The sequence below is a fragment of the Neolamprologus brichardi genome, chromosome 10 (assembly GCF_056152115.1).
Source record: "Neolamprologus brichardi isolate AB-2024 chromosome 10, ASM5615211v1, whole genome shotgun sequence".
Classification (NCBI taxonomy): Eukaryota; Metazoa; Chordata; class Actinopteri; order Cichliformes; family Cichlidae; genus Neolamprologus; species Neolamprologus brichardi.
The window spans coordinates 32,410,045-32,434,502 of NC_142113.1; the positions used below are offsets into that span (position 1 = coordinate 32,410,045).

Here is a 24,458-nt window from a genome sequence, read left to right on the forward strand (position 1 = left end):
TTACTGATTACCAATATTAAATAACTCTACTTATTTGGCTAAGGTTAGCAAGCACTGCTATCGTTGATGCTGAAAAAAAAAGGAATCCATCAAATAATGTATGCTAAGCTATCTAGCATTTGCACTCAAATGTCGTTTAGCTAATAGTAGCATTAGCAAGCAAGCTATAACTTAGATATGCTACACAAACTATTACCACAGTTAGATAGAAATGTTAGTTAAATAAAAATGTAAAGGTAGGCCAGGTATTTCTTATTTCTTAGGCTACTCTGTCCTCAATGTTTATTTGAACTATCAACTGAAAATAGTGTCCTTCTAACGTCATTAGCCTGCAGCAGGGAGGCTAATGACGTTAGCCTGCAGCAGGGAATTATTATTAGCAAGCTAGCTTGCCTGCTAATAATAATTCCCCAAACCATTATGTTATCTCTAGTTTTGGCTCAACTTCAGTCACATTAATGTTTGGCTAGAATTTTTTTTAATACACTAGACTTTTTTTTGTTAAAGTAGCAGTAACAGTTAGTTAGCTACTTCCTTGCTAACTTTTTTATACTAAAATCCTATCTTAAGTCACATCAGTGTTTATTTTTTCCATCCTCAAGTGAAACTTTGTTGTGCAATTTGATTATTGATTGAAAATACACGACTCCTTGACTCTTCAGCTAATGTTAGCTAGCACTGCTCACTGTTGATACTGTTTTTTTACAAAAATGAATTAAAGCATCCATCCCGACTTCTATTACACCTAAAAACGTCTCATTGTAAAGATTTTGGGAGAATATTCTAGAGAATGAAAATCATACAAATTCACACCTTAAAGCCAAATGCTCCTAAAAAACTGGAAAAATAGCAACAGTAAATTTCTCTAGATTAGCTGCAAAAATGGTTCTTTTTTATTATTTTTGCTGTGTAAATATATAAGTGAGATAAAAATACAAAGCTTTATGGAATCAGAGGGGACGGCTGATAGTCGAGCTGTAGATCTTCAACAAGGTCACGAAAGAAGAAAAGTGCACTGAAAAAAGCAATCAGATTCACAAGCCATTTAATCTTGAATTCATTCAGTAAAATCATACAAAAGGTGTGGAAAAAGGTCAAAAAGGAGCCACAGTTTGACTTGGAGAACAGATTGCAGCTGAGAAACACCAGAATAAATAAAATATTTCACCTTGATTCTGTAAAGTGAGCTCTAAATACAAGATTAACTGACTTGCAGAGGTGAATATTTTCAGGAAGGAAGGGAAGAAGGAGGGTGGTGAAAACGAGGTAAGAAGAGAACAGAGTGAAGCTATACATGGCAGCTGTATTGATCGGCTGTATTAGTTTTATAGGGTGTTATTGAAATACTACAGACTAAGCGTGTCGGCCACACGCCAGGCTTCATTGTCTCTAAAATGCAGCAGTGCGCTACGTGTAATTATCATGTACACAAACAAAAAAATCCCCCCACACCCAGCTAATACATCTGCATAGCAAAAAAAAAAGAAGAAAAAAGAAAAAAAAGAAAGAAAACAGCAAATAAATAAAATAAACACAGAAAAGAAAATCGTTCCAAACCGTCACCAACCCTGTCTTTTTTCTGTGGCTACTGATTCTAAAAGATAATACAGAAGTAGTTTTGATGCAAGACTTGTTATTATTACTTTTTTTGTTTGTTTCTTTTTATTTTTTAGAAAAAAATTCTGTTTCTTCATGAAGCACACTTCCTACTTCCTCTTGGTCCGGTGGCGGTGGTGGTGTGGGCGTCATATAGGCCGGTTAGTCATCTTCATCATCAACCACGGGGTCCGTGTCCCAGCACGTGATGTCAATCTCTGAGTAAACACACACACACCGATGTTTACACACACATCAAACTTGTGTTTAGCCAAACTAGGAGGCTTATTTTAGCCTGATATGAGTTTTTGGTGCTTTAAGCAAAAACAAATGTTAGTGATTCTCCTGCCAAACCGACCAATTAGAAATGGAGCTCAATTCACTGACCAATCGAGCCCAAAAAGGCTGTGAAGTCTCAGGATATCCATCCTGTCAAGACTCAAAGAGTCACTCAGACTTTGAGGCTGGTTGGCAACCTCGTGTTTCGAGGGAAAAATGTGTTTTCCAAACTAGCTGAGTCTCAGTAGAAAACAAATCCCATCAAAGGGTGTTAAAAATCTACCAAATCTAATATGCTGAGGCAATAAGGACGTGGCCAAAAGCAGCTTTATTTCAGCTGATCGTCTCACCTGGGGGCTTGTTATAAAAGACCGGTGCGGGTTTAGCCGAGGACTCCTCTGATGTCCCAAATTCCTCCTCCTGTGATTGGCTGAAGTAGCCCTCGCTCGCCTGAAACACCAACAGAGAGATAGAAGATGAGCGAAACGACGACCAATCAACCGAGAATCTGATCTTTTGTTTCTGGAGAGCACCAGGAGCATCACCTGGCTCACCTGAGTGCCTTCTTTCAGCAGAGCCTCCCCATTGGTCATCAGCAGCTGTCCGTCATCCAGCTCCTGGCCCTCCCCAGATGCATGCTGCAGTGCATGCTGGTAGCTGAGGGTCATCTGATCAGAGCCCGTCACGTCCACCAAACTGGACGGGTCGTCTTCGGCGCCAGTACCCGAGCAGAAAGTCCCGTCCATCATCTCGTCAAAGCTGAGGAGCGGCTGAGGCCGGCCGCTGGCGGCAGCGGTGCTGGGCGGGATGTTGTCATGGAGGACATCTCCCATTAGGTCCACCAGATTGGAGGACTGGGAGGACTGGGCGGGCTGGGCGACGTTGGTTGGAGCGGCGGAGCTGCCGTCCCACAGATCAACCAGGCTGTCTGTGCCAGACTCGCACGCAGAGACAGCGGAGGAGTCGCGGGCCTGCGGGGCGACGCTCTGCACGGGCTTGGTGGGCGTCGACTCCTGGACCGGGGGTTTCTGCTCCTGCTTTGGCACTGAATCTGAAGAAAACAAGAAGAACAATTTCATTTTAAAAACTGAGTCACGTTTAATGATAATCAGTTTCTTTCTAATTACCAAAAAACTGATTTTTAGTGGATTTCTGTTTTGGAAAAAGACCCAAAGGAGCACCATGGAGGCGGCTAAGAAAAATAAACTAAAAGCAGTGTTTGTCAGGTTCTGGGGACTCTTCGATTTTATAAATGGTCAGAATAGTTATTTATATTAATTTATATTGAACCCGAAATATCTCCGACCTCTAATCCGTGGATATATTTCCCTTTTTTAAAGGGTGAAAATGTCAACATTTGGAGTTTGGAGGGATGAAATTTAAATGTTGTTATTTTGTGGAAATCTGGCAACCCCATGGTCTGTCGTCTGATTGGTCGACAGAAGTCTTACCCCACTCGTCTGCGTGGTCTTCCTTCTCATCCCTGCTGTAGTCATCTTTGATGGGCGTGGTGACTATTTTAGGAATGGGTGACACGGTGGCCATGTTGCGCTCTGTGCTCACTTCATCGTCATTGTCCGCTGAAGGGTCAAAAAGAAAGATTATTGAAGGAAAACTTTGGCAGGCGTCACCAAAAATCCTCCAAGACTTTTACCCACGAGCAGGTGTGTCGAACTAACACAGAATCTGATGGTTTTATCTGAAGTTCACACTTTGTATAAGGCTTAGTTCAGCTAAATGAGGGTAACAGGTGATTGTGACCAGGTGAACTCCACAGTCACATCCTGTGTTACTTCAACACGGTAAACATTGCACAAGATCGCAGCAGCCACATGAAGTTTGTTGTCACATGACCAACAGACAGGCAGATTCAGTCACTGCGCCCGGTTTCAGACCCATCGTCTGTTCTGTCAACAAACTGACATCATCTGCTGAGCCAATCAGATTTGAACCTGTTGTCGGGTAAACAGTAAGCTTCTCCAAAACTCTGTTTTCAGTCAGCTCCCTCACTGTGTTATGTTTAATGTACAGGCAGCATCATGCACTCAGTTGTGAATGCCATTATTTCAGTGAGACGTCCACAGAGATAGCTCAGTGTGTCTGAAAGTTTTGATGAAAAGTGAAGACAGTGAGTGAAAAACACCGAGTGCTTCCTCTTTGTGGTGTTTAATATCTTATAATGCGGCTGTTTAATGCCAGAAGTGTGAGACAGAAGCAGTTGGGGTGCAGCAATGAGGCACTTACAAACTCAGGCAACAAAGTGACCAAATGCTGCTTCTCTGGACAGCTGAAGCAAATGAGGAGTGAGGACCTCTGTCAGAAACCAAGACACAGTCACAATGATCCAATGGGTCATGAAACAGGAGCAGGTATCTAACAAAAACTCACTGATATGTCATTACAACATACCAACACATTGTGGGTGAGTCACAGCTACGTCAGGTACACACATCCAACAACAAACACCATCACAGTGTCAGTTAGAATCACGAGAATCACGTCCACAATGCCACAATTTCTCCAGATGTTTGATGATGTTGAGCTTCATGTTGTGTTCAAATACCAGAACGAGACTTCCCACAAGCACAACAATGAGGAACAACAATTTGAGAGGTAATAAATGACTGAGAGTCCTAAATGGGTGGGTTCTCAATTCACCTGGAGGTAGAAAACCTGATGAACAACCCCTGATGAGAATATTATCAGCTGTATTTTTATTCCTTTGTTCAGCACTTCGGTCAGTGGTTTCCTTTTTTCAAGCTCTTATAAATAAAGTTGGCTTGGCTAGTAACTATTTGCTGTTTTACTGGTATCAGGTATTTATAACAACCAATTAACAAAAAGACACATGGAAAGAATTCAACCATACTGCACAGTTTATTCACCAGAGGGCACTCTGCAAATTCTCTGCTGCCAAAACACTTTTGGAACGCCACAAACAAGAACCATCGGAGTCGGGCAGAATATAAAAAGTGAATGAATAACTACACGTAACAAAAGTTAGACAAATCTGTTCATGTTTTGTGTCTGAATGAAAAAATAAATCTGTACCTACAGTATAATATTAAACTAAATAACTGCCATCAGTATTGTATTTAAAAATCCTTCTTTTTGATTAATTTTCATCTAGCAACAGCCAGCAACTACTTGCTAACCTGTCAGGTAAAACACACTTTTCCATAGCAACCAGTGGTTGTTGAGGGGGTTGTTGACCAGTTTCTTGCCCTGTGTGACTGAGATCTTAGTCAAAAGTTAGCAGGTATCTAAACATGATGGGTACAGCATGGAGATGAAAACCTAAATACCAACAAACTGTGTTAGTGTTACCAAAGTTAGGCTGCACAGTTTTTAAACCAAATGACCAATTATACTGTGTGTAAATGACCGATGATATGTCTTTAGCATATAGCCAGTGTTAGCTTGCTAACTAGCTAACAGCTAGCTAGGTTGGTTTTTTTATACTGTGTGTAAATGACTGATAATATGTCTTTAGCATATAGCCAGTGTTAGCTCGCTAACTAGCTAACAGCTAGCTAGGTTGGTTTTTTAGACATTGCTGCCTAATTTTTTATCTTGTATGAAAAATTAAGTATTTTCCTGAAGTCACAGCCATGATACGTTTAAAATGTTCACAAAATGCTGTAGCTAGCTCTACAGTCACTGCTAAACACTATAAATGTAATTTCCACTCAGTGCAGATACATCTAAAACACGGCTATCCTGCTGACACTTGTGTAATATACACTTCACCTCATCTCCGTGGTGTGCACAGCGTACACGATTATGGCGAGGCTAATATAAATACATTGGCACAGTTAGGATGGAGAATGAGGGTTAAATAAAATAAAAGTTCATGTTGAGGCTCTCCGATGGGCGCCATCCTGTGACAGGAAGAAGACGCCAAAAACAGAACAAACTTCAGCCAAGAGAATGCCTGAGATGATCTGTCAACACCACAAGATCATTAACACAATGCTGCGTGATTTGGATTACTCATTGGGATGTTAATGCCCACACTGAGCTGAACGACGTGCTGCACATGATGCTAATAAAAATTCTCAGAGGCAGAGAATGACGACCGAATAAAAAAAATCTGCCTGTTAAAAAACCGAACACGGCATTCAAGTGTAAAGACGAGAACTCCAGCTTAGACCTGCAAACTGCATCATCAGAGGTTTGATGTGTCATCGCTTTACAGGTGGGAGGTAAACAGTGTTTTACTTTCACTGAGCATAATAACGTACACATGCAATTACACACACAGTGAAGATCATGAAGGTGGTCTGCATGATTTTATTTCTAATATCTACTGAACAGGTGAATCAACTTAATCTTTCATGTGTTCTTGTAAGCCCGGTACTCTGAGGGTCCATTATTGAAATATCTGATGTACTGATGATGACACTGGTAAAACCAACCAGCAGCGAAGGGATTTGCTGCTTTTAAGGAAGACCTCCAATGATTTTCCTTATTTCCTGTTCCTGTGGTGGACGCTCATATTAGAGTTTCCAAAGCTGTGCTGGAATAGCCTCGTGCCCTCTGCAAAATCAAAGGTTTCTGGACTAAACTTAAGATGTTAAAAGGCTCTCTGGAAATCTGGCTCTGCCATATAAAAACCACCGTTATGTTCTTTAACTTGAATGACATGGAAGTTCAACATTCAAGCATTCACAGGCCGACTGATGGCAATGGCGACCGAGTGACGGCTCGACGGTGTTACACACACACATACGCACTCAAACACTCACAGTCGGTCAGTCGGGATTAAAGATGGCAGCAGGAGTGTTTTTATGAGTGTGTTTGTGTGCAGTCCAGGATCAGAGGCAGAGGAGGAAGGTGGAAGGAGAGAACCTGTCAGATCCCTGAGATTCAGCTCTCGAGAGAAGTGAAATCACTTTTACAAGCGTAAAACATCAGAAGTAGAAAAATAAAATACAAAAACATTTACAGAAAAAAATCAGCAGCTGACTGGACGACATCTAAAGGATGAAGACTGGAGGGGACGACAGACTCGACATCTACCACACAAAGCAACAAACAGCTTTGCTTTGTTTCACTGTTTCCACAAGTTAGTGCAAACCTGCTGTGTGAGAGTCAGCCTGCAGGGGGGGTTAAAGTGCACGAGGCGAAGAGGAAGGTGGGAGGGCGGCCTCGTCATCCTACAGCTAACGCCGCCAGCATGCACGATACAGTGAACGCAAACCAAACTCCAGCTTCTGTCGCTTTTCTTGATGCTTGGATGTTCTTGTCTCTGTTATCGCCTTAATCAGCCGATAGTAAAAGGTAAAAATGAAGGAACTGGGGGAATTTTTAGACGCTCTCGTTCAGTACCAGGAAGTGGAAGGAGGAAAGAGTTCGGGGGTGTTTAAAGTGGGAGGTGATGGGGAAGTTTAATGGGTTGGTGCTGAGATGTGTGGGCCATCACAGTGTGTGCTAAAACTAAGTGCTGAAGGTGAGAGGATGAAAATGCATGTTGGCTGAAATAACTATGAATGTTTTTAATCTGTGCAGAACTTTCCTGACGTCACAGAGTTTAAACTTTTTATTATTATCACAGAAAACAAAAAAACGAAGATGCTCCTGCATTACAGTTACCACTAATACTTCCTCTTTGTTTATTCTTTCAAATTAAAAGGAAGCGAGTGGCTTCACTGCTTTACTGTCAACTTCAGAATTAATGGTTTTTAAAGCCCTCAGTGGAAAACCACCTACATTAACGCTCTTATTCACCTTTACATGATTGATCTCGACATCCAAGATCTCGGGATCAACTCTCAGGCCTTTATATTGTAAAGACCTTACATTAACACAGAAAACCTCAATAATTAGACGAACCCTATGAGCAAGCAGTTGGAGACAGCAGGAAGGAAAAACTCCCTTTTAACAGGAAGTAACCTCAGGCGGAACCAGGCAGCCACGTTCCAAATATTCCTGTTTTTTAATCCAGGTTAGAAATGTTCCTCTATTCTCCGGCATTCTTGGGTTCATAATCTGTGACTGGGGGCTATTATTTTATTTTGTATTTACATATTAATGTATTTTATATTATATTTGTAATTTTATATTATTTGAATAACTCTTTATTATCTTATACCTTCTGACAGCTTTCTTCTGTTTAAATGTCCTTATAAATGTTACTGTATGAGGCTCCAGCAGGGATTCAGTTCCTGTACAATGACAGGAAAACTGATCCTGAGTTTAATTTTCAGTTTACCCTGAAAGCGACATAATCCTGCAGACAGGAAGTGGATTGTTTGCGGTTGTGAGTTTTACCAGTCAAGCTGGAGTACCGGTGTAACCACGCGCAGTTTCATCCTCTCATGTTGGCTTTGCTGCAGTGTTTGTGTGTTTTTGGAGGGGACTCGTGTGTTGGGAGAGATGCTCGACCAGGCTGCTGGTTTCCTCTTTAACTTCTTCTTCTGCTGTACCTACCGGCTGCAGCGGTGGGCTGCGTCCGTGCATGTGGCGGGGTGCGGAGGGGCGACACGCCCCGGTGCGGGGGGGTCGGACTGGGGCTGCTGGGACTGTGCTGCTGCCTCAAGAACGGGCTGTCCAAACGGCCTGGCGGTCGGGACGACACAAAAGCGAAGACGGGAACACACAACAAACGAGAAAGAAAAAAAACAGCGACGCACCACAACAGAGACGTGAGGAAGACGGAAAAACAGAGGGAGGAGAGGATTGTGGGAAGAAGATGAAAGAGACGGGTGTCAAAAAAATCCACCAAATTTCACAGAGTGGAGACATGAAAAACAAAGGAGAGGAGGAATGAAGGAAGGAGGTGAGGAGGAGGAGGCAGAAAATGGAGAAAAAGAAGAGAAAGGTTAGTGTGGTTTGAACACACCGCCTGCAGACAGAATGCAGTTAGGCAGAAAGGAAAAGCTGATGGCGACTTTCTCTGAACCAGAAAGTGTCGAATAATTCAAACCCGAAAACAGAAAACACTCTTCGGGATCTGTGGACGAGTCTTTGATTGTTAGAAATAACATCATGTTGAAATCCTGCACGCTTCAGTCACGCTCCTGTACTTTAATGTGTCGGGGTCTCGGCGCGGGGCTGCGTTGGCAGTATTAAGTTGTAACCAATCATCGTCCCAGCCCAAACTGCAGCTCCTCTAGTGGCCACTAGATGCCATAAGTGAGCACCCGCAGACTCCCAGCTGGCTACACGAGCTAACATCACTGAAAATGAGACGACTTACAAAAAAGGTCTCAAATTAAACGTTTGCTATTCGGGTTTGTCTGTGTTTGTTCTAACCAATGCCGCGCCAAACCCTGCAGACAAACAGCATAAAATGATGCAAGCACGCAAAGGGTCAAAGGTCACACAGAAGGGCTGTGGTTTGCTGTGATTTCAGCAAAGAAACCCGATTAAAACCTTTCTAGAATAAAACATTCCAGTTTAACAGCTGGATGGACGACACACAGCAGCAAACTGACAGTGAAGCGTCACTTACATGAACACTGAGCTTCTTTTTCAAAGGTTCATTTCTATCATTTATCTGAATGAAAAGAAAACCTTTGGAAACTCTGAGAAAACAGCACAAACGGGAAAGCTGGAAAGCACATTTGTATATTTGGCAGGAAAAGCTGTGCTGGCGTAATTATCCGGGGATGGAAAGATGAACTTACTACTATTGTTGCTGTAATTAAAATATGTTTATCTGCAACTACATATATAAACAAATGTTAAATATTACAATATTATTACAGCTTGAACTTTGTGGATCACTTTGAAGATTGTGTGGTTAATTTATATTTTGTTCATGTATCCACCTCTGCACGCTCTACAGCTGTTGAAGCAGCAGCGCTGCAGAAAACGTCATTTTAAATATAAATAAAGATTATAAATAAAACCAAATGATTGCTCCTGTAGAGGCTGTGGGGAGGCGTACCTCTGAAACATATACAACCAGACACGCTGGGGCTCCACAGCTGGCCCAAGCCGGTTAACAGGAGTAATCCACCAATCAGAGAACGAGGTGAATCAAATCCACCAGTAAGAATGCTCCAAACCTTATGAGCTGATCTCACTGACATTAACTGCCGCTGTCGCTACCCGATCCGTACCGGAAACCCGATCGGTACCCCGCATGCGCGAAAGGTGTCTACTTCCGGTTGAAGCGTTTTACGATAGTTACAGGTCAGAGTATCTGTTAAGATGTTAATAATATGTTAATAATAATAAGTATCTCTTAATATGATGTAGACAAAAACTAAAAATCGGGTTTCCAGTACGGATTGGATAGCGACAGCCCACACCTGTTTCAGTGAAGCAGCACCCAACGTTGCCATGGTGATGGAATTCTATGTAGCTAACTGTAACTGTGGCCGCTCTAAAATCCAGAGCCGTTGGATGGAAGAGTTGCGTCATCTCCATTCACTCTAATGGACCATCTTTGTACAGCAATGGTGGATCATGGAGCAGTAATATCATAAGTTAGCAACATAGGCTAGCTGTGGCATAGAGGTGTAGCAGCACGGAAGTTTGAGATGAATTTTTCAAAGGTAAGAAGTTAAACACGAGTCTGTATGTAATCAGGACACAGTCCAACTGTCCACAGGAACTATTTGAAGACTGCACGACCCACATAAGAATTCTGAACCCCTGCTGACAGGACTCTCACTTACTCAACAGCTCTGCTAAAATCGAGAGCATAGCTGCTATCGACACAGTTTATGGACCGCGGGCGTCCCAACAAGTTGCTCCACATATGAATGTGTTTTTGTTTTTTGCTTCTAAAAGTGACACTGTGACAGGGAAAACTAATAAAGTAAAAAATGTGCGTTCACCAGCAGGTTAAAGAGAAAACATGTCTAGCTTCTCCCACCCAGTTCTGCAAACATCTGATCGATTTGAACAGGATGCATCTGTGACAAATGATGCTACAGGCCAAACAAGGAAGAGTAATTATCCAGTGACAACATGTGGTGGGAGGCAGTTGCTGGGTGATGTAATCAACAGTTCCTTAACTGTCAGAGTCCACAGATCGAGGACGATGTTCTGAAAGACTGAAACTGGTGAAGCAAACCATCCTTGATGGGAAACAGCCTCAGATGTTTTAAAGTCAAATATTAGTAAATCATTTTTCAGAATAAAAAACATTTGCCGTTTCAAAGATACTGTATCATATTTCCACGAGTCTCTCGAGTGCTTCTCTAGCTCAGCATGAGAACAAAGGTCAGGTGAAGTTTTGAAGTGTTTACCGCTCCGGTGGATGGAGACGGGCGAGGTGTCCACACTGATGGTCATGGCTCTCTCCTTCTGCTTGAAAAACTCTCGAGGGTTTCCTGACCGCTGAGCGATGATGGCCTTCGCCTCCTGGAAACACAAAATAAATACAGAGTGCTGCTTTTCTTCCTCTTAAATGTTCTGCGGCCGTTTCTGGAGACGCTCTCTTTCATCATTCTCCAAACTGACCTCTACCTCAGATTCCTTCTTGTCCAGGTTGAGGTCCTCGATGCTCGGCTCTGCTACCTGAGGAGAAGAATCCAGTGATTCACATGTAACACAAAGCAGAGAGAAGCTCGTTCATCTGTGAATAAATCAGTCAGACGTCCTGAAACAGCAGACAAATGAGCTGCACGCTCCCACCAGCAGGGGGCGACACAGACTGTGTTTGTATCCACTCATACTTTCCACTATTTGCAATCTTACACTCAAAGAAAGGTGTTTAGATTTTACTGTGCCACACAGACTCGGATTAAGATGTTCGGAGGCCATCAGGCAGCTGATTGGTAGATATTCTGAAAAGTAACACACGTCTAATCACTCGCTTCGCTGTCACACAAATTAGCCTCATATCTGTGTGGCTGTGGACTCGGGCAGCGTGAGGCTCTGTTTGGAGGCAGAAATAATAACAGAAAGCAACTGGAGATGTGTTTTTAATCAGAAAGTCCACCAAGAAGCAGAAGCTGGCTGCTGATTACTAGTTTCACTTAGCAAATACTTACTACGGGGGTCTGATTTCGCAACCTCTCTTTGGCCTCTTCCTCCTCCTGCATCTTCTTTCTGTTCACACACAAACACAGATTATAGATCATTGTGATCCTGGAAAACACGATGTACCATCATCCTGTCATTCGTGCACACGTGAACCTTTTGACCAAAAAATGATTGTGTTCATTGTTTGTTTGATGATTGTTGTGCCGTCGCTCCTCACCTGTGCTCCTCGATCTGCCGCTCCCTCTCGCGGTACCTCTTCTCTCGGTTCTCCTGCTCTTTCCTCTCCAGCTCCATTCGCTCCTCCTCGAAGCGCTGCCGCTCCTCTGCCAACTTCTTCTTCTCCTCCTCCTTCCTCATCTCCTCTTCACGCTGGAGACCGGACACACACAAATGACCTCTTTCAGAGTTGTAATAAATCTCTCGATCAGTTAATTAATAAAGCCAGGTCTTATCTGAGTGTCTGAAACAGTGAAGGGCAAATCTGGCAAACATCCCGCGGCTCAGTGACGCTCGCTGTCATTTCGTGTTTAACTTGAATGAGACAATAGCGACACAGCCGGAGGATGCAGTGACATCTGACTTCGTTTCTCACGTCTACCCAAATATATCTGTGATTCACATTATACTAAATAACTGTCACATATAAGGACACAGTTTATTAAATACAGTGTGAGATAAAGTTTCGTTTTACAGTATTTCAGCAAAACATATATGCGTTTATCTTCTAGCTTAGTAGCCTGGCTTAGCTTGAATCAGCTTGCAAACTGACACCTTCGGTCTTGATTCACAACCAGGGGTAGAAAACCCCAGGAGCTATGTGGAAAATAAGTACAACAATTACATTTAATTAAAGAACTAAACATGTTTGATCAGAAAAGTTGGCAAAAGTAATGAATACGTAAGAAAACTATTGAAATCGCTATATACTATATATAATATAAGTGCTTCTATACCTGCTAGCTTAGCAGGTTAGCTTAGCTTTAATCAGCTGGCAAGTAAAATAACCGTCAAGCAACAGAAAAGAATGGTTGAAACAAATATATAACTAAACAAATACAGTTGTTAGCTAAAAAAAAATCACCAAATGTAAATGTGATTCACATTATATTGACATTATGGTTGTTAAATGCTACATAAAACACCATGTCTGGATAATGAATATAAAGGTTAGCCTAGCAGGTTAGCTAACTCCCCACAGGGGTACAAGTAAATGGTAAATGGCCTGTATTTGTAAAGCGCTTTACACATCCAGTCATCCACACATTCACACACTGGTGATGGCAGCTACATTGTAGCCACAGACACCCTGGGGCGCACTGACAGAGGCAAGGCTGCCGGACACTGGCGCCACCACCAGTAGGCAACGGGTGAAGTGTCTTGCACAAGGACACAACGACCGAGACTGTCGGAGCCGGGGCTCGAACCGGCAATCTTCCGATTACAAGACGAACTCCCAACTCTTGAGCCGCGACAGTAAGATTAGCACAAAAAATACAGTCAAATAACTGAACATGAAGGTAAAACCTGACTAAAGAAACAAGCTAAAACAAAAACAAACCGCTAGTTAGCACACATAAAGAGCTGTGAATTATTTTTCTTGATTTTGAATTATTCACTAACTCAATGAATTAGATATGTTAAAACAAATACTGTGAGCCAGAAAGAATGACAAAATATTATAAACGCAGTAGCTAGCTAATATATGAGTGAAATGCTGTGAATTTTGCTGAAAGCATTGCTAACAGCTCAACTGCTAGCTAACAATATACTCAAGTTGAAAGAACGTAAAACTTTTTAAAGTCGTAGTCTTTCTGTTTGGGTTTGGGAACTGAAGAAGCATTTGTACATGGAAATAGCTAAGGATATCCGACCTAATGAGGGATTGTTGTGAGCAATGTGCAAAAGTGCCGTGTGCAGATCTCTGAAACGCCACCAGCTTTGACTGCGTGGCAGCGCCGTGTAATGAGGACAGTTTGTTTGTGAAATCTGTCAATAAAACTTAGACTAAGGCCATCAAGGACCTCAAATGGGATGCCAAAGGGTTCTTTACAAGCGTCATCATTGCTATAAATCTGTAGCATCTCAGCAACAATTCAAAGGACGCCTTTTGGCATCTATGAGCTGTCATCAGCTAAAAGAAAACACAGCATCTGACCCCCTGGGCTGGAAGCTCTCATCTTATGAGTTGTAATAAATGAGCATTATATCTCCTTTTTTTCCCACTCACTCCCCCCTCCTCTCCTTCTTTACCTTGGCTTGCTCCCAAAACTCCTGTCTATTGATTTTCTTCATCTCCACCTCTGCGTTGGTCTTCTCGTACACCGTGCCCTGCACCAGGACAGACAGAGGAACGGATCAAAGCTCTCGTCATGAGAGAAACGCTGTTTTTATAAGAGAGAAAGTGTGCAAGTCTCTCTTTGTACCACGTCTGCGTGCTCTTCATCTCGGGTCTTCAGACGGCTCAGGACCGGGCTCGCCACCGCTGCCGTCCCATTGGTCAGGCGCTGCCCGATGGCCATGGGGTCGATGTCCTCCAGACTGCTGGCATTGATGATGACCTCCACCCCCTGCAGAGACAGAAACACGACGATCAGCTCTGAGAGTTTGTGGAAACATTCATTACAATCCATTCATAGCAGTGAGTACGTTCTGGACTCGAGGAAATTAATCTAAATCAATTTAATGTCCTCTGAAGTGATGGAAACACAGCCATGTGTGTGTGTGTGTGTGTGTGACTAAAAGGGTCATTTAAAGCCCGTCGGTGTGATGAAGTCGACGCTGTGTGGGAGAGAGAACCGCCACTTAGAGTAATGACACACACACACACACACACACACAGAAATATATAAATAAAACATCACCTCCGCTTTAATCTCAATCTTTTTATCTACACTATAAATCCAAAAATACACACTGAGCCAGCTGTGAACACACTGCTGTGTGACACACACACACCTCGGCTCAGAGCTGGTGTTCGTCACACTCACCTGTTCCTCTGTGATCCTCCTACAGGTTTTAAGCGTCTTTTCCAACCGAGCGTTGGGAAAACATTTACACGGTCCTTATGTGACACAATTAAAAAAAAACCCTCAAAAACACTGAATCAGGTTACAAAACGAACATGACATTACTTCACACACGATTGCCGTGATCGGGGTTTGAGATCATTTCCCTCTCAGTGGATGTTAGGCCTCTTAGACTGAACAGCTCTGGTGCTTCTGACGCTGTTGCATCCACAGAATCACACACAATGAAATAACTGAGCTTTTAATAAACTCATCTGAGCAGAAATCTAACAGACTGAAAGTAAACGATGGACCTACAGATTAGGGCTGCTCGATTATGGCAAAAATGATAATCACGATTATTTGACGATATTTATTTAACAATAACAATGTGTTGAATAATGACTTTAAAGATTGTCAAAAAATAATATAAAATAGTGCAAATACTGATAACAGTGCAAATGTTTGCAATATAAGAAATAAATGAAAAATGTAAACATCTATGTTTAGTGAACTTTGCAGTGTTGCTCTGTGGTGCAGCTACGACACTGTAGCAAAGTTTACACACTGTGTCTACTTGATCCACGTCTGACTCATGAACCCATAATGTTTCCACACCACTGAAGTTTTTTTTTTACCTCTTTTCAACCAACAGCAGTCACTCTCCTCTCCAAATAACTTCTGCTTAGCTTTCCGAGCTTCCCTCGGGTCCTCTTAATCAGCGGTCCCCAACCCCCGGGCCTCAGACCGGTACCGGTCCGTGAGTCGTTTGGTACCGGGCCGCGAGAGTTGAGGCTCAGGTGTGAAATGTATAGTTTTCAGGGTTTTTATCGGTTTTCAGCGTTATTTTGTTATTGTTTTTATCGTTTACTCGGTTTTCCTGGGTCTTTTCACGTGTGTTATGAATAAATCTTCTTTTTTTCGGTACCGGTACTAGTTTTATTTTGTTGTATTTATCCGCGACACCTTAAAGGCCGGTCCATGAAAATATTGTCGGGCATAAACCGGTCCATGGCACAAAAAAGGTTGGAGACCGCTGCTCTTAATTGTTGTGACACGTGTTCGAAATGCAGAGAGGTGCGCTCGATTTGCCACACGGAGCAGCGCGAGAGTAAAGCACGAGGGAGGGGCTAATAATCGGCGCAGTCATTTTTAATGATCGTTGAAAGCCCAGATCGTAATCGAGATTAAAATTCGATTAATTGAGCAGCCCTACTACAGATGTGGCCAGACGTTTCCATATGTTTATTTAGGATTCATTTAAATTGGTTGGTTTCCTGTTATTGACCTGGCTTTGAATATAGCCTACGAAGTTCCAACAGGGCTGAAGCTGTTGATTTGTGAAGCTCAATGTTGTCCTGCTTTATCCATTCCTGAACCAGCCACGATGGGATCATTGTCCTGCTGGAACATGTTTAAACCGTCAAGCTGCTGATGTAAGATGAAGTTGAAGAACTTGGTGCGATGTATCGATACTACTGGCACCAAAACAGCCCGACATCATGATGCTTCACAGTTGGGTAGGTTTGAAATTCTCACCCTTGTTCTTCCAAACTAGTTTTTGTCATTGCAGCCAAACAGCTCGATCTTTGTCTCATTGGACCATAAACCTTTTCTTTAGAACGTCTTGATGCATTCTCAATCATCCAGGAAAATAAATCTCCAAAAGTTGAAAGCTCCAGCCGATCCAGGAGAGAAGGACAACCGCTGCCCAAACGAAAACCTATAGTGATCCCATATGTGTCAGGAGTATCGGAACAGTTGAGACCCCTTTTTTCGAAACACCGGGTCTCTGTGGCTTTTAAACCCCAAAACGCGCTGCGTCAAAAAATTGGTCCACCCCAAGGATCGGGTCCCCCGACACAAACAGAGTAACATAGTGTACGCTGTTAAGTGCAGGAGGATTGGCAGGATTTATACATCGGGGAAACCAAACAACCTCTGGCGAAGCGGATGGCACAACACAGAAGAGCCACCTCGTCAGGCCAGGACTCTGCAGTCTATTTACACCTACAGGCCAGTGGACACTCTTTCAATGATGAGGATGTAACATCCTGGACAGGGAGGAACGCTGGTTTGAGCGCAGAGTCAAGGAGCCCATTTATGTGAAAAGGGAAAGACCATCTTTCTCAATCGAGGAGGGGGCCTAAGGGTACATCTTTCGCCATCTTACAATGCTGTGATTGCAGCCATTCCCCAACTCTCTGTGAATGGTACTCATGGCCATTGATCAGTGGGTTTTGGTCAGTGGTTGTTGATCAATGGTCATGAGAATTTGCATAATTATGATTAAGGAACTGACCTCACAGCCCATTGTTCCTTCAGTGGGCTGGTTTCAGTCATTATGCAAATGTACTGTTTATAAGATTGGGGAAAGCTGCAGTCAGCTGAGACTGAAGAAGTCACTCGGATGATGATGGAACGTTTCTCCCAGAAAACGCTACGTCCAGATGAACAGAATCGACTTTTGGAGCTTTTCTTTAGAAGGTGTTGGCTCGTCCATGCGGGCAGCTGCAAATTTCAGTCGAGTCTGAAGGTGTTGATTTTGAAGCAGTCAACAACCTCTCGGCCCATGGTGATGTAAGACCCACTTCACTGTGGATGATGGTGTTCTACCAGTTTCCAGTTCATCGCCTTGGTGGTTCCTGGTTGTTCCTGAACATCCTAACACCTTCCCTCTATTCTGAGGGTGATAGTTGGGGTCTTCTTCCAGACCTCAGTACTATTGTATCGTTTTATTCGTTTTTAATTATCTTGATATTCACAGTTGTGTAGATAACGCACTCAGCAACGCTCCCAACTCGTGCCTTGGACTTTCCCATTGTTTACACTAAGTGTTGGTCAATCCAATGAATCCTTTTTATACTGCCAACAGAAACTAGCAGCTGTAGCCAATCAAGATCACAAACGAGACGTGAATAGTCCTGTCAAGTTCAAAGCCATCGTAGAAGCTTCAGCAGCACTTATTGGAGATTTAAGTGCGTCTATATTTATCTTTGATCCTCTATGCATACTTCTGATCCTGTTTGGATTATAGGAAATCTGGAATAAATTTAAATTTGCACCAATTCTTGTTTCTTAACCCTTTAAAGCCGGTCGGAGCGGCCCTTTTGTGTAACTATTTTTAAATCCCGGTAGCTCTGCAACCACGTGAGCTAGCGCAATAATTTTATTTTGCATATGAAACCGGAGGAGTTGTACTTACATCTTATGCCATCAGCTTGTCCTCGGTCACAGTTTCCTTCCACATATAGCTTTGCAAAAACTGCATAAAAAGCGCTTGCAGCAACAAAAACATAATATTCCAGAAACACGCTTTGCCGATCCGATCAGCTGTTTGTAACACTTCTTACGTCCATCAGCGCGAACTATCGCATGTCCGACATGACCTGCCTGAAACCGGAAGTGACGTCATTTTGAGGAAATGTAGTTTTTTACCATCAGGGCCTCATGAGCCTATACTGGTGTTTTTAAAAGTTCTGTTTGACTTTATGACTTTCTGTGTCGTTTCTGGGATGCTTAGGACTCATATTGCACTGCTGGAAATAGTTTATTTTGATGCATATGCTGCTTTTTTGCAAATTTGCACTATAATATTTATTTTTGTTTTTCTTGCAGTGTATAAAAATTGGTGTATTTCAAAAATAAAACTATGAAGACACTTAAAATAAATTTCCTGTGGTGGGAAACTATTTTGTGCAACTTTTTTGTATTTACAGTTTTGAGGGATAAGCCTCTTAAATTTCTCTAACTAGAAATATATGTTAAAAAAACAAAAACGATTTTCAATTTTTTTGTAGTTTATTGCACTTTTTTGCAATTTATGTAATTACTATGCACTTAATGCAGACATATTATTAAAATCTGGGCTATAATGGTTGTATTGATGTATAGCAACTTGAAATGCTCCCAAAAATGGCTCCACAGCATGTAAAAATATAATATAAGCTCTGGCGGACTTGGTTCTATGGTAGGTCTTAAAGGGTTAATAAGAGCTCAAAGAAATAATTAAAAGCTCAAAATTATTACGATATTCATGCCCATGATGAAAACGACAGAGGAGCCGCCCCCTGGTGGACGTTGAAAAGAGTGCAGCTTAAAGGCACTTTTACACTGGTTTCCTATTTCAGATGTTCAACTTTTATAAAATACATGTCTTACACACAAGATGAATATGAACTGTCGTGTTTATGGTTTCTTTCTGGGACTATGTACGACTGCGGTGCTGGGTCTGACCTGGAAGAAGTCTGCGATGGTGGCGACATGGCTGGCACAGGCACACTTCCTGGCATCTGGCACATCATCTCCAACCTGAAAGAGAAAGAGAGATGGTGTTATACAACAAAAACGAGAGTAAAAAGGACGGCGTGAAGAAGAGTTGGATGAAGAAACTGGTAAAAAATAAGTAAAAGGATGCTAAATCAACCAATCAGGATACACATGCTAATTTCTTTTGTGCTTTTTTGTTACATTTAGTCAAATATCCACTAATTATTTCGTCTTCCAAGTGACCAAACTGTGAAGGGCAGTTTCTCCCTCCCTTTGGTCTCATTAGGGCTTTTGTTTAGCCGTGGTCATGTTCGGTTATTGCAGCAGTTGTATTATAACAGGATGTGATTCAGTAATCACAGCTAATTCATTCCCACACAATACAAACGCAGTGCACAGCAATTACACAGGAAAACAGCCCCGTCTCAGCTGCATTCACAGCCATTCATCTCTTATCTGTCTGTGAGTGAGCGTCGGATGAAGAAAGAGAGAAGGAGCCGCTGCTTGGATGCTTTCGCAGCATTTTTGAAGAAGAGCATTTCGAAGACCTTTTATTCCCATTTTGGGATGTTTTTTGGCACCGTTGAGCCTGGTTTGGCCCGGGTAGCCACAGTCTGGTGCTCTTTTGGCTGCTAATGTTGCTCTGTTATATTGTGATGACTCCAGTGGCTCCTCTCCCAGTCTCATTTAACCATTAAATACCTTTTTGTTTCTCTCTCAGTCTCTGTTTGCTGCATTAATGACCATATCTCTTATTTTCCTTCCATTTACCTCTGGAATTGTGTTATGGGGGGAAAAAGCAGCAATTATAGCTAATTTCTGGAGGACGGATTGTTTAAGTCTGCCTCTCGCTGCACTGTGTCATTAAGCTCCAGCTCAGGGCGCCCCTGCTGTTGTCAGGTTCAGAAAAGAAAGCATCCATCATGAGGCTCTCAGACGGATTCAGACTTTGCTTAAATGCTTTCAGCGCACGTCGCTGGAGACTCTCAGTGTGTATAACTAACTTTAACATCACAAATTATTCACCCCTTCCTGCTACACTTCCTTTTCATCATGAATTAAACGGTAACTGCTCCGTTAGCATGCCTGGTGCTACGACTCCATTTCCTTCCTCTCTGGTTTGGCCCGCACCTTAACTGGAGGTTTTCACTTATTACAGCGAGAGGCAGAAAAGTCCACATCCTGCTTTCCTATTAAAACCACAACATGAAGCGCTTTAAAGACAGTGTTTAAGATTTTCATCATCATTTTACCCGCAGGTCTCCTTTTTAGTTAAAAAACAATAAAAACAGTCAATTTTTATAATTCCAAACATGCATCTTGTTCCTATTCTTGCTGACTCTGAAATGCCAAATACGTGCTTAAAGTTGAAGCTTCTAGAATATGTTTAGCGCCACCTTGTGTCAGGACAGAACGTGATGTCACTGGGTTGGTTACTTGTAGAAGGTAACCAAAAAAAGAAAGTGACCCACGTCTAAGAAAAAAAATATCTATAATATATAGGGCTGTGCGATATGACCAAAATCTCATATCCCGATATAAGAATTCTATCGTCCCGATAACGTATAAATCACAAAAATGTAACATTTTCTGTAAAGTCTGTGAATCTCGGGCAGCTCAACTTGCGTGAAGTGCTTCCAGCTGCGCGTCGTGTAGCTGGAGTCGAGTGTTTTAACCGATACATGAAACGATACATTTTTAGACATAAGTTGTAACGGCCGCCGTTTTCTTTGTGAGTGTTTATTACACGGCGTGCTGCAGGGAAAAGCCTGTTCTACCGTTTGAGTCTAAGGTTTATTTTTTAGCACCTGGCGTCTTTTTTACTGCTCATCCATAAATAATCTGCTCTTTCACGTGATTCAGTTTATTTTGAAAAGTCTCAACAGGATCTTAAGCTTTAATGTGAAAGGTTTATGTGGAACATAAACAAGCAGACACGCGATGGTTTTACCGTCGTTGTTGCTAATGACAACGCATAAAAACAGGCGCTTGTCCGTCTGTAGTGTGGTTATATTAAATATAAGAGAAAGAGAGAACTTTAAGAAATTAATATAACCACTACAGTGACCATCAAAACATGAAAAAATATTGCCGTAAACAGTTTATTTCGCGACACCACGAAACAAACGATAGCGTAAAATGAAACGATAGACGTTTTTATATCGTCATCTGATATATATCGTTATATCGAACAGCCCTAATAATATAGCAAAATAAACACCTTCTGATTCATGGATACACCTAAGTTTGTTTTAGGTTAAGCTTTAGCTAATGTAGAAAGAATCAGCTTCACTGCTAATGAGAAAAATTGCTAGGTACGTAATTTAGCAACATGTTTAATAGCTAGCAGATAGCAGATAAAAGTTCACATGCACAATGGATAACAACAGCTATTATGATACATCTCTTTTTAGAACATTACTTTTTCAGCTAAAATTAAGGAGTAACTAACAGCACATTCATGCTCATAGAGATGTTACAGCTAGCTGACCAACGTTAGCCAAAGTCCTAGCTTGTGTGCTTGCAAACTTTTTGCAGAGGCCAGACAGTTTTTTGTCGTTACAGAATAAATAAAAACATATTAAGCTAACATTTACCCTGCAGAAAGATATTTTTATGTAAAGACCGTTTGCTTTGAAGAAATTAAAAACAGTTAAGCTTAACATAACTTCTAATGTGACAATCTGCTAGCTATTTGATGTATCAAAGTTCTACCTAAAGTGCGTAACGTAAGCTCAATCTTCTAATTAGCATAATTATAATGTTTTATCATTTCTTCATATGATCTATGTTTAATTTGTGATTAATTTTAATTTGTGATTAACTTTTGAAGTAACGAAAGCTCAGATTCAGATAAAGTAAAGAAGTAGAGAGAGGCTTAAACATAAAAGACTAAAGTACATCTGACAGAATATAAAAAGCACACTTTGTTTCATACACAGACTGATGATCTAAATCATGAATATAACATTTTCTGCCAAAGTAAGAGCATTTCTGGATATTTCATTAAGTGATTTTTATAACTCTGTCTTTCTCACACATTTTAATGGACTAAGCTCAAATGGAAAAACATGATGCCTCAGTGAACTCCTGTCCAACCGACAGTTGGTGGGCTGGTTGGCCACTGCTAAACAAATCTGGTACATTAATCGAGTTTCAGAACTCGGGTTGCTTCTCACACTTTCACTACAATCGCAGCATTTGGTGACATAAGCGTGTCTACGACCGCTGCCGACGCCACTGTTCTTCCAGCTGCTGAGGCTGCAGCGACGACGAGTTTTAGATCGCTCTCATCGGCGCGTCCTTGTCAAATAAACGACTAAATTGAAAATGTGCAGCGACCCTCGATGACTCTGATATTCTCATTTATAGCATTGAAGGACATTTCGTGCCCCCTCCCGTTTCCCCCTCGTCCCAGCGACTCACCCAGTTGATGAGGATGTATCGTGGCAGAGCGGCGGTGGGCTCCTTCAGGCCGCAGAAGCCGTACATCACCCTGCCGCTGTCAAAGGTCAGCGTGATCTCTGCCAGGCCGCCTCCTGCAGCACAGGACAAGAGTTCATTATGACTGCAGCACAGTCGCAGCCATGCCTGCTTTTTCAGCTTCTGCTGACTCGCTCTCCACGGGACACCAGCGTCACCGCTCAGACACCTGAGAATAAAACTTTTTAATCTACACTTCCAGTGCAAGTACAAGTTAGTCAATGTTCACAGATTATTAAGGTGATTACTCACATTAAGAATAATATTTTCTGTATTAAAAGTGGGCAGAAATTTTTAACTTTTTGAAGTGTTTATATTTGTTCTCTTTAGGGCTGCCACAAACGATTATTTTGATAGTCAACTAGTCACCGATTATTTTTGCGATTAGTCGACTAATCAGATCATCATCCATTGGACGAAAAACGTACAGCTTGTTGCACCAGCAGCATCTGCTCTTATATAACTATCATTAGCTTACAGCTTTAAGTGTTTAAGGTATGTGCTAACTAAAAATAAAGACAAGATGATAGTTTATTAAATTTTAATGAAATTTGCAGATTGTTTCGGTGAAGTTTAATAAACTCCTTGCTATCTAAAATATAACAGGACACCGGAGTATATTCTCGAGCATCTCACACTTCTGATAATCAGCTGTCTGCTTGACGTTTGTTCAGCTGTGTAAAAACTATAACTTTAATCTCAGCCAAACAGATTTACTCAGGAACAAATAAAATACTAAAAAAAGCCAAACAATAACATTTTTAAGTTGTCTAAGTGACTTATATATCATGTTTTACCTGAGTAGCGAAAGACGGCGGTGGGTTTCAAAACGATTTGCGGGAGTCCGGTGTTCTCACGGCTCTAGTTAGCCTAGCCCCCGGCTAGCTATCGAGCTAGTGGGTAACAGACGTCTCCGAAAACGTCGGAGCGCTTTTGAAAATATGTGGTGTCTTGATAAACTGAGCAGATATTTGAGGTTTACACAGCTACATTCTCGCCTGAAAATATGTTAAACGTTTATTTTGTGACCCAGAAAGAATAATAAGAGTAATATTAAAACTAACTAGCTGCCGCCATTGTTGACAACTGAGCTGGGCTGCGCTATGAATTCTGGGACGGAGCTTCTTCTTCTTCGGGGTTTAACGGCAGCTGGCATCCTTGTACATGCAGTGCTGCCATCTTCTGTTTCAGTCCGTTATTACACTCTTAAATCCTACTACTTATTCCTGCGTCTTTTGTGATCTTACAAAGCTTCAAACGACGCGTCGACTATTAAATCAGTCGTCGACAATTTTGATAGTCGACGTAATCGTGGCAGCCCTAGTTCTCTTTCCAGAAACGAATCCACAGATTATCCACTAATCTATGGATTCGTTTCTGAAATAATAACTTACAGATCATAAGAAACGGTCAACTTTCCAGCATAAAATATCAGACAAGTCAGACTCTGAGAAAACCTCCCAGTATAAACTGGAAATACTGAACTAGAGATTTCTGTCACAGTAAACCAGAAAATTCACTTTTAAACAGCCTCAAAAGTTTCAAAAGGTTCTTATTGAGTAGAAAATAGTACTTAAGTAACATATCACCATAAAACTTAGCCATTAGACAGACACATTTTGTTTAATTTGACCTTTAAATATGTAAATGAGATATTAGACATGCGGTATTTGCATAAATATCCCACAGACAAAGTGCAGTGAAATAACAGCTAATTCTGACTTTTGGACCTTTTCTCTTGCTTAAAAAAAAAAAAAACATGTCATGAAAGCAAAACAGATTAAATTCTCTAAAGTGACAAGTGCATAAAAAACGTTGTAGACTCGCTCCTTAAAATGAAATCTGAAGTTTTCAGTGAATCACTCTCTCTGTACTTCTAGA

The 24,458-nt window shown here is 41.7% G+C and overlaps 1 protein-coding gene across 6 annotated transcripts in view; it reads right to left on the minus strand.

Annotated features, from left to right (window-relative positions):
• Positions 1-1,028: 1,028 nt before the first annotated feature.
• The window catches only part of dbn1 (drebrin 1), a 141,534-nt gene continuing 118,104 nt past the window's right edge, over positions 1,029-24,458 (minus strand). The window contains exons 3-15 of one of the 6 annotated variants that reach the window (XM_087847538.1): positions 22,521-22,633; positions 19,062-19,136; positions 14,244-14,387; positions 14,071-14,148; positions 12,038-12,189; positions 11,829-11,886; positions 11,302-11,352; positions 11,082-11,196; positions 8,308-8,436; positions 3,327-3,455; positions 2,430-2,926; positions 2,226-2,325; positions 1,029-1,814 (exon numbers count right to left, since the gene is read on the minus strand). In XM_087847538.1, the coding sequence (XP_087703664.1) occupies positions 1,759-1,814; positions 2,226-2,325; positions 2,430-2,926; positions 3,327-3,455; positions 8,308-8,436; positions 11,082-11,196; positions 11,302-11,352; positions 11,829-11,886; positions 12,038-12,189; positions 14,071-14,148; positions 14,244-14,387; positions 19,062-19,136; positions 22,521-22,633 (1,697 nt within the window). In that variant the 3' untranslated portion in view covers positions 1,029-1,758. Of the gene's footprint in view, positions 1,815-2,225; positions 2,326-2,429; positions 2,927-3,326; positions 3,456-8,307; positions 8,437-11,081; positions 11,197-11,295; positions 11,353-11,828; positions 11,887-12,037; positions 12,190-14,070; positions 14,149-14,243; positions 14,388-19,061; positions 19,137-22,520; positions 22,634-24,458 lie in introns of all 6 variants that reach the window. The other 5 variants (XM_087847540.1, XM_087847537.1, XM_087847542.1 and 2 more) reach the window with 5 other exon arrangements.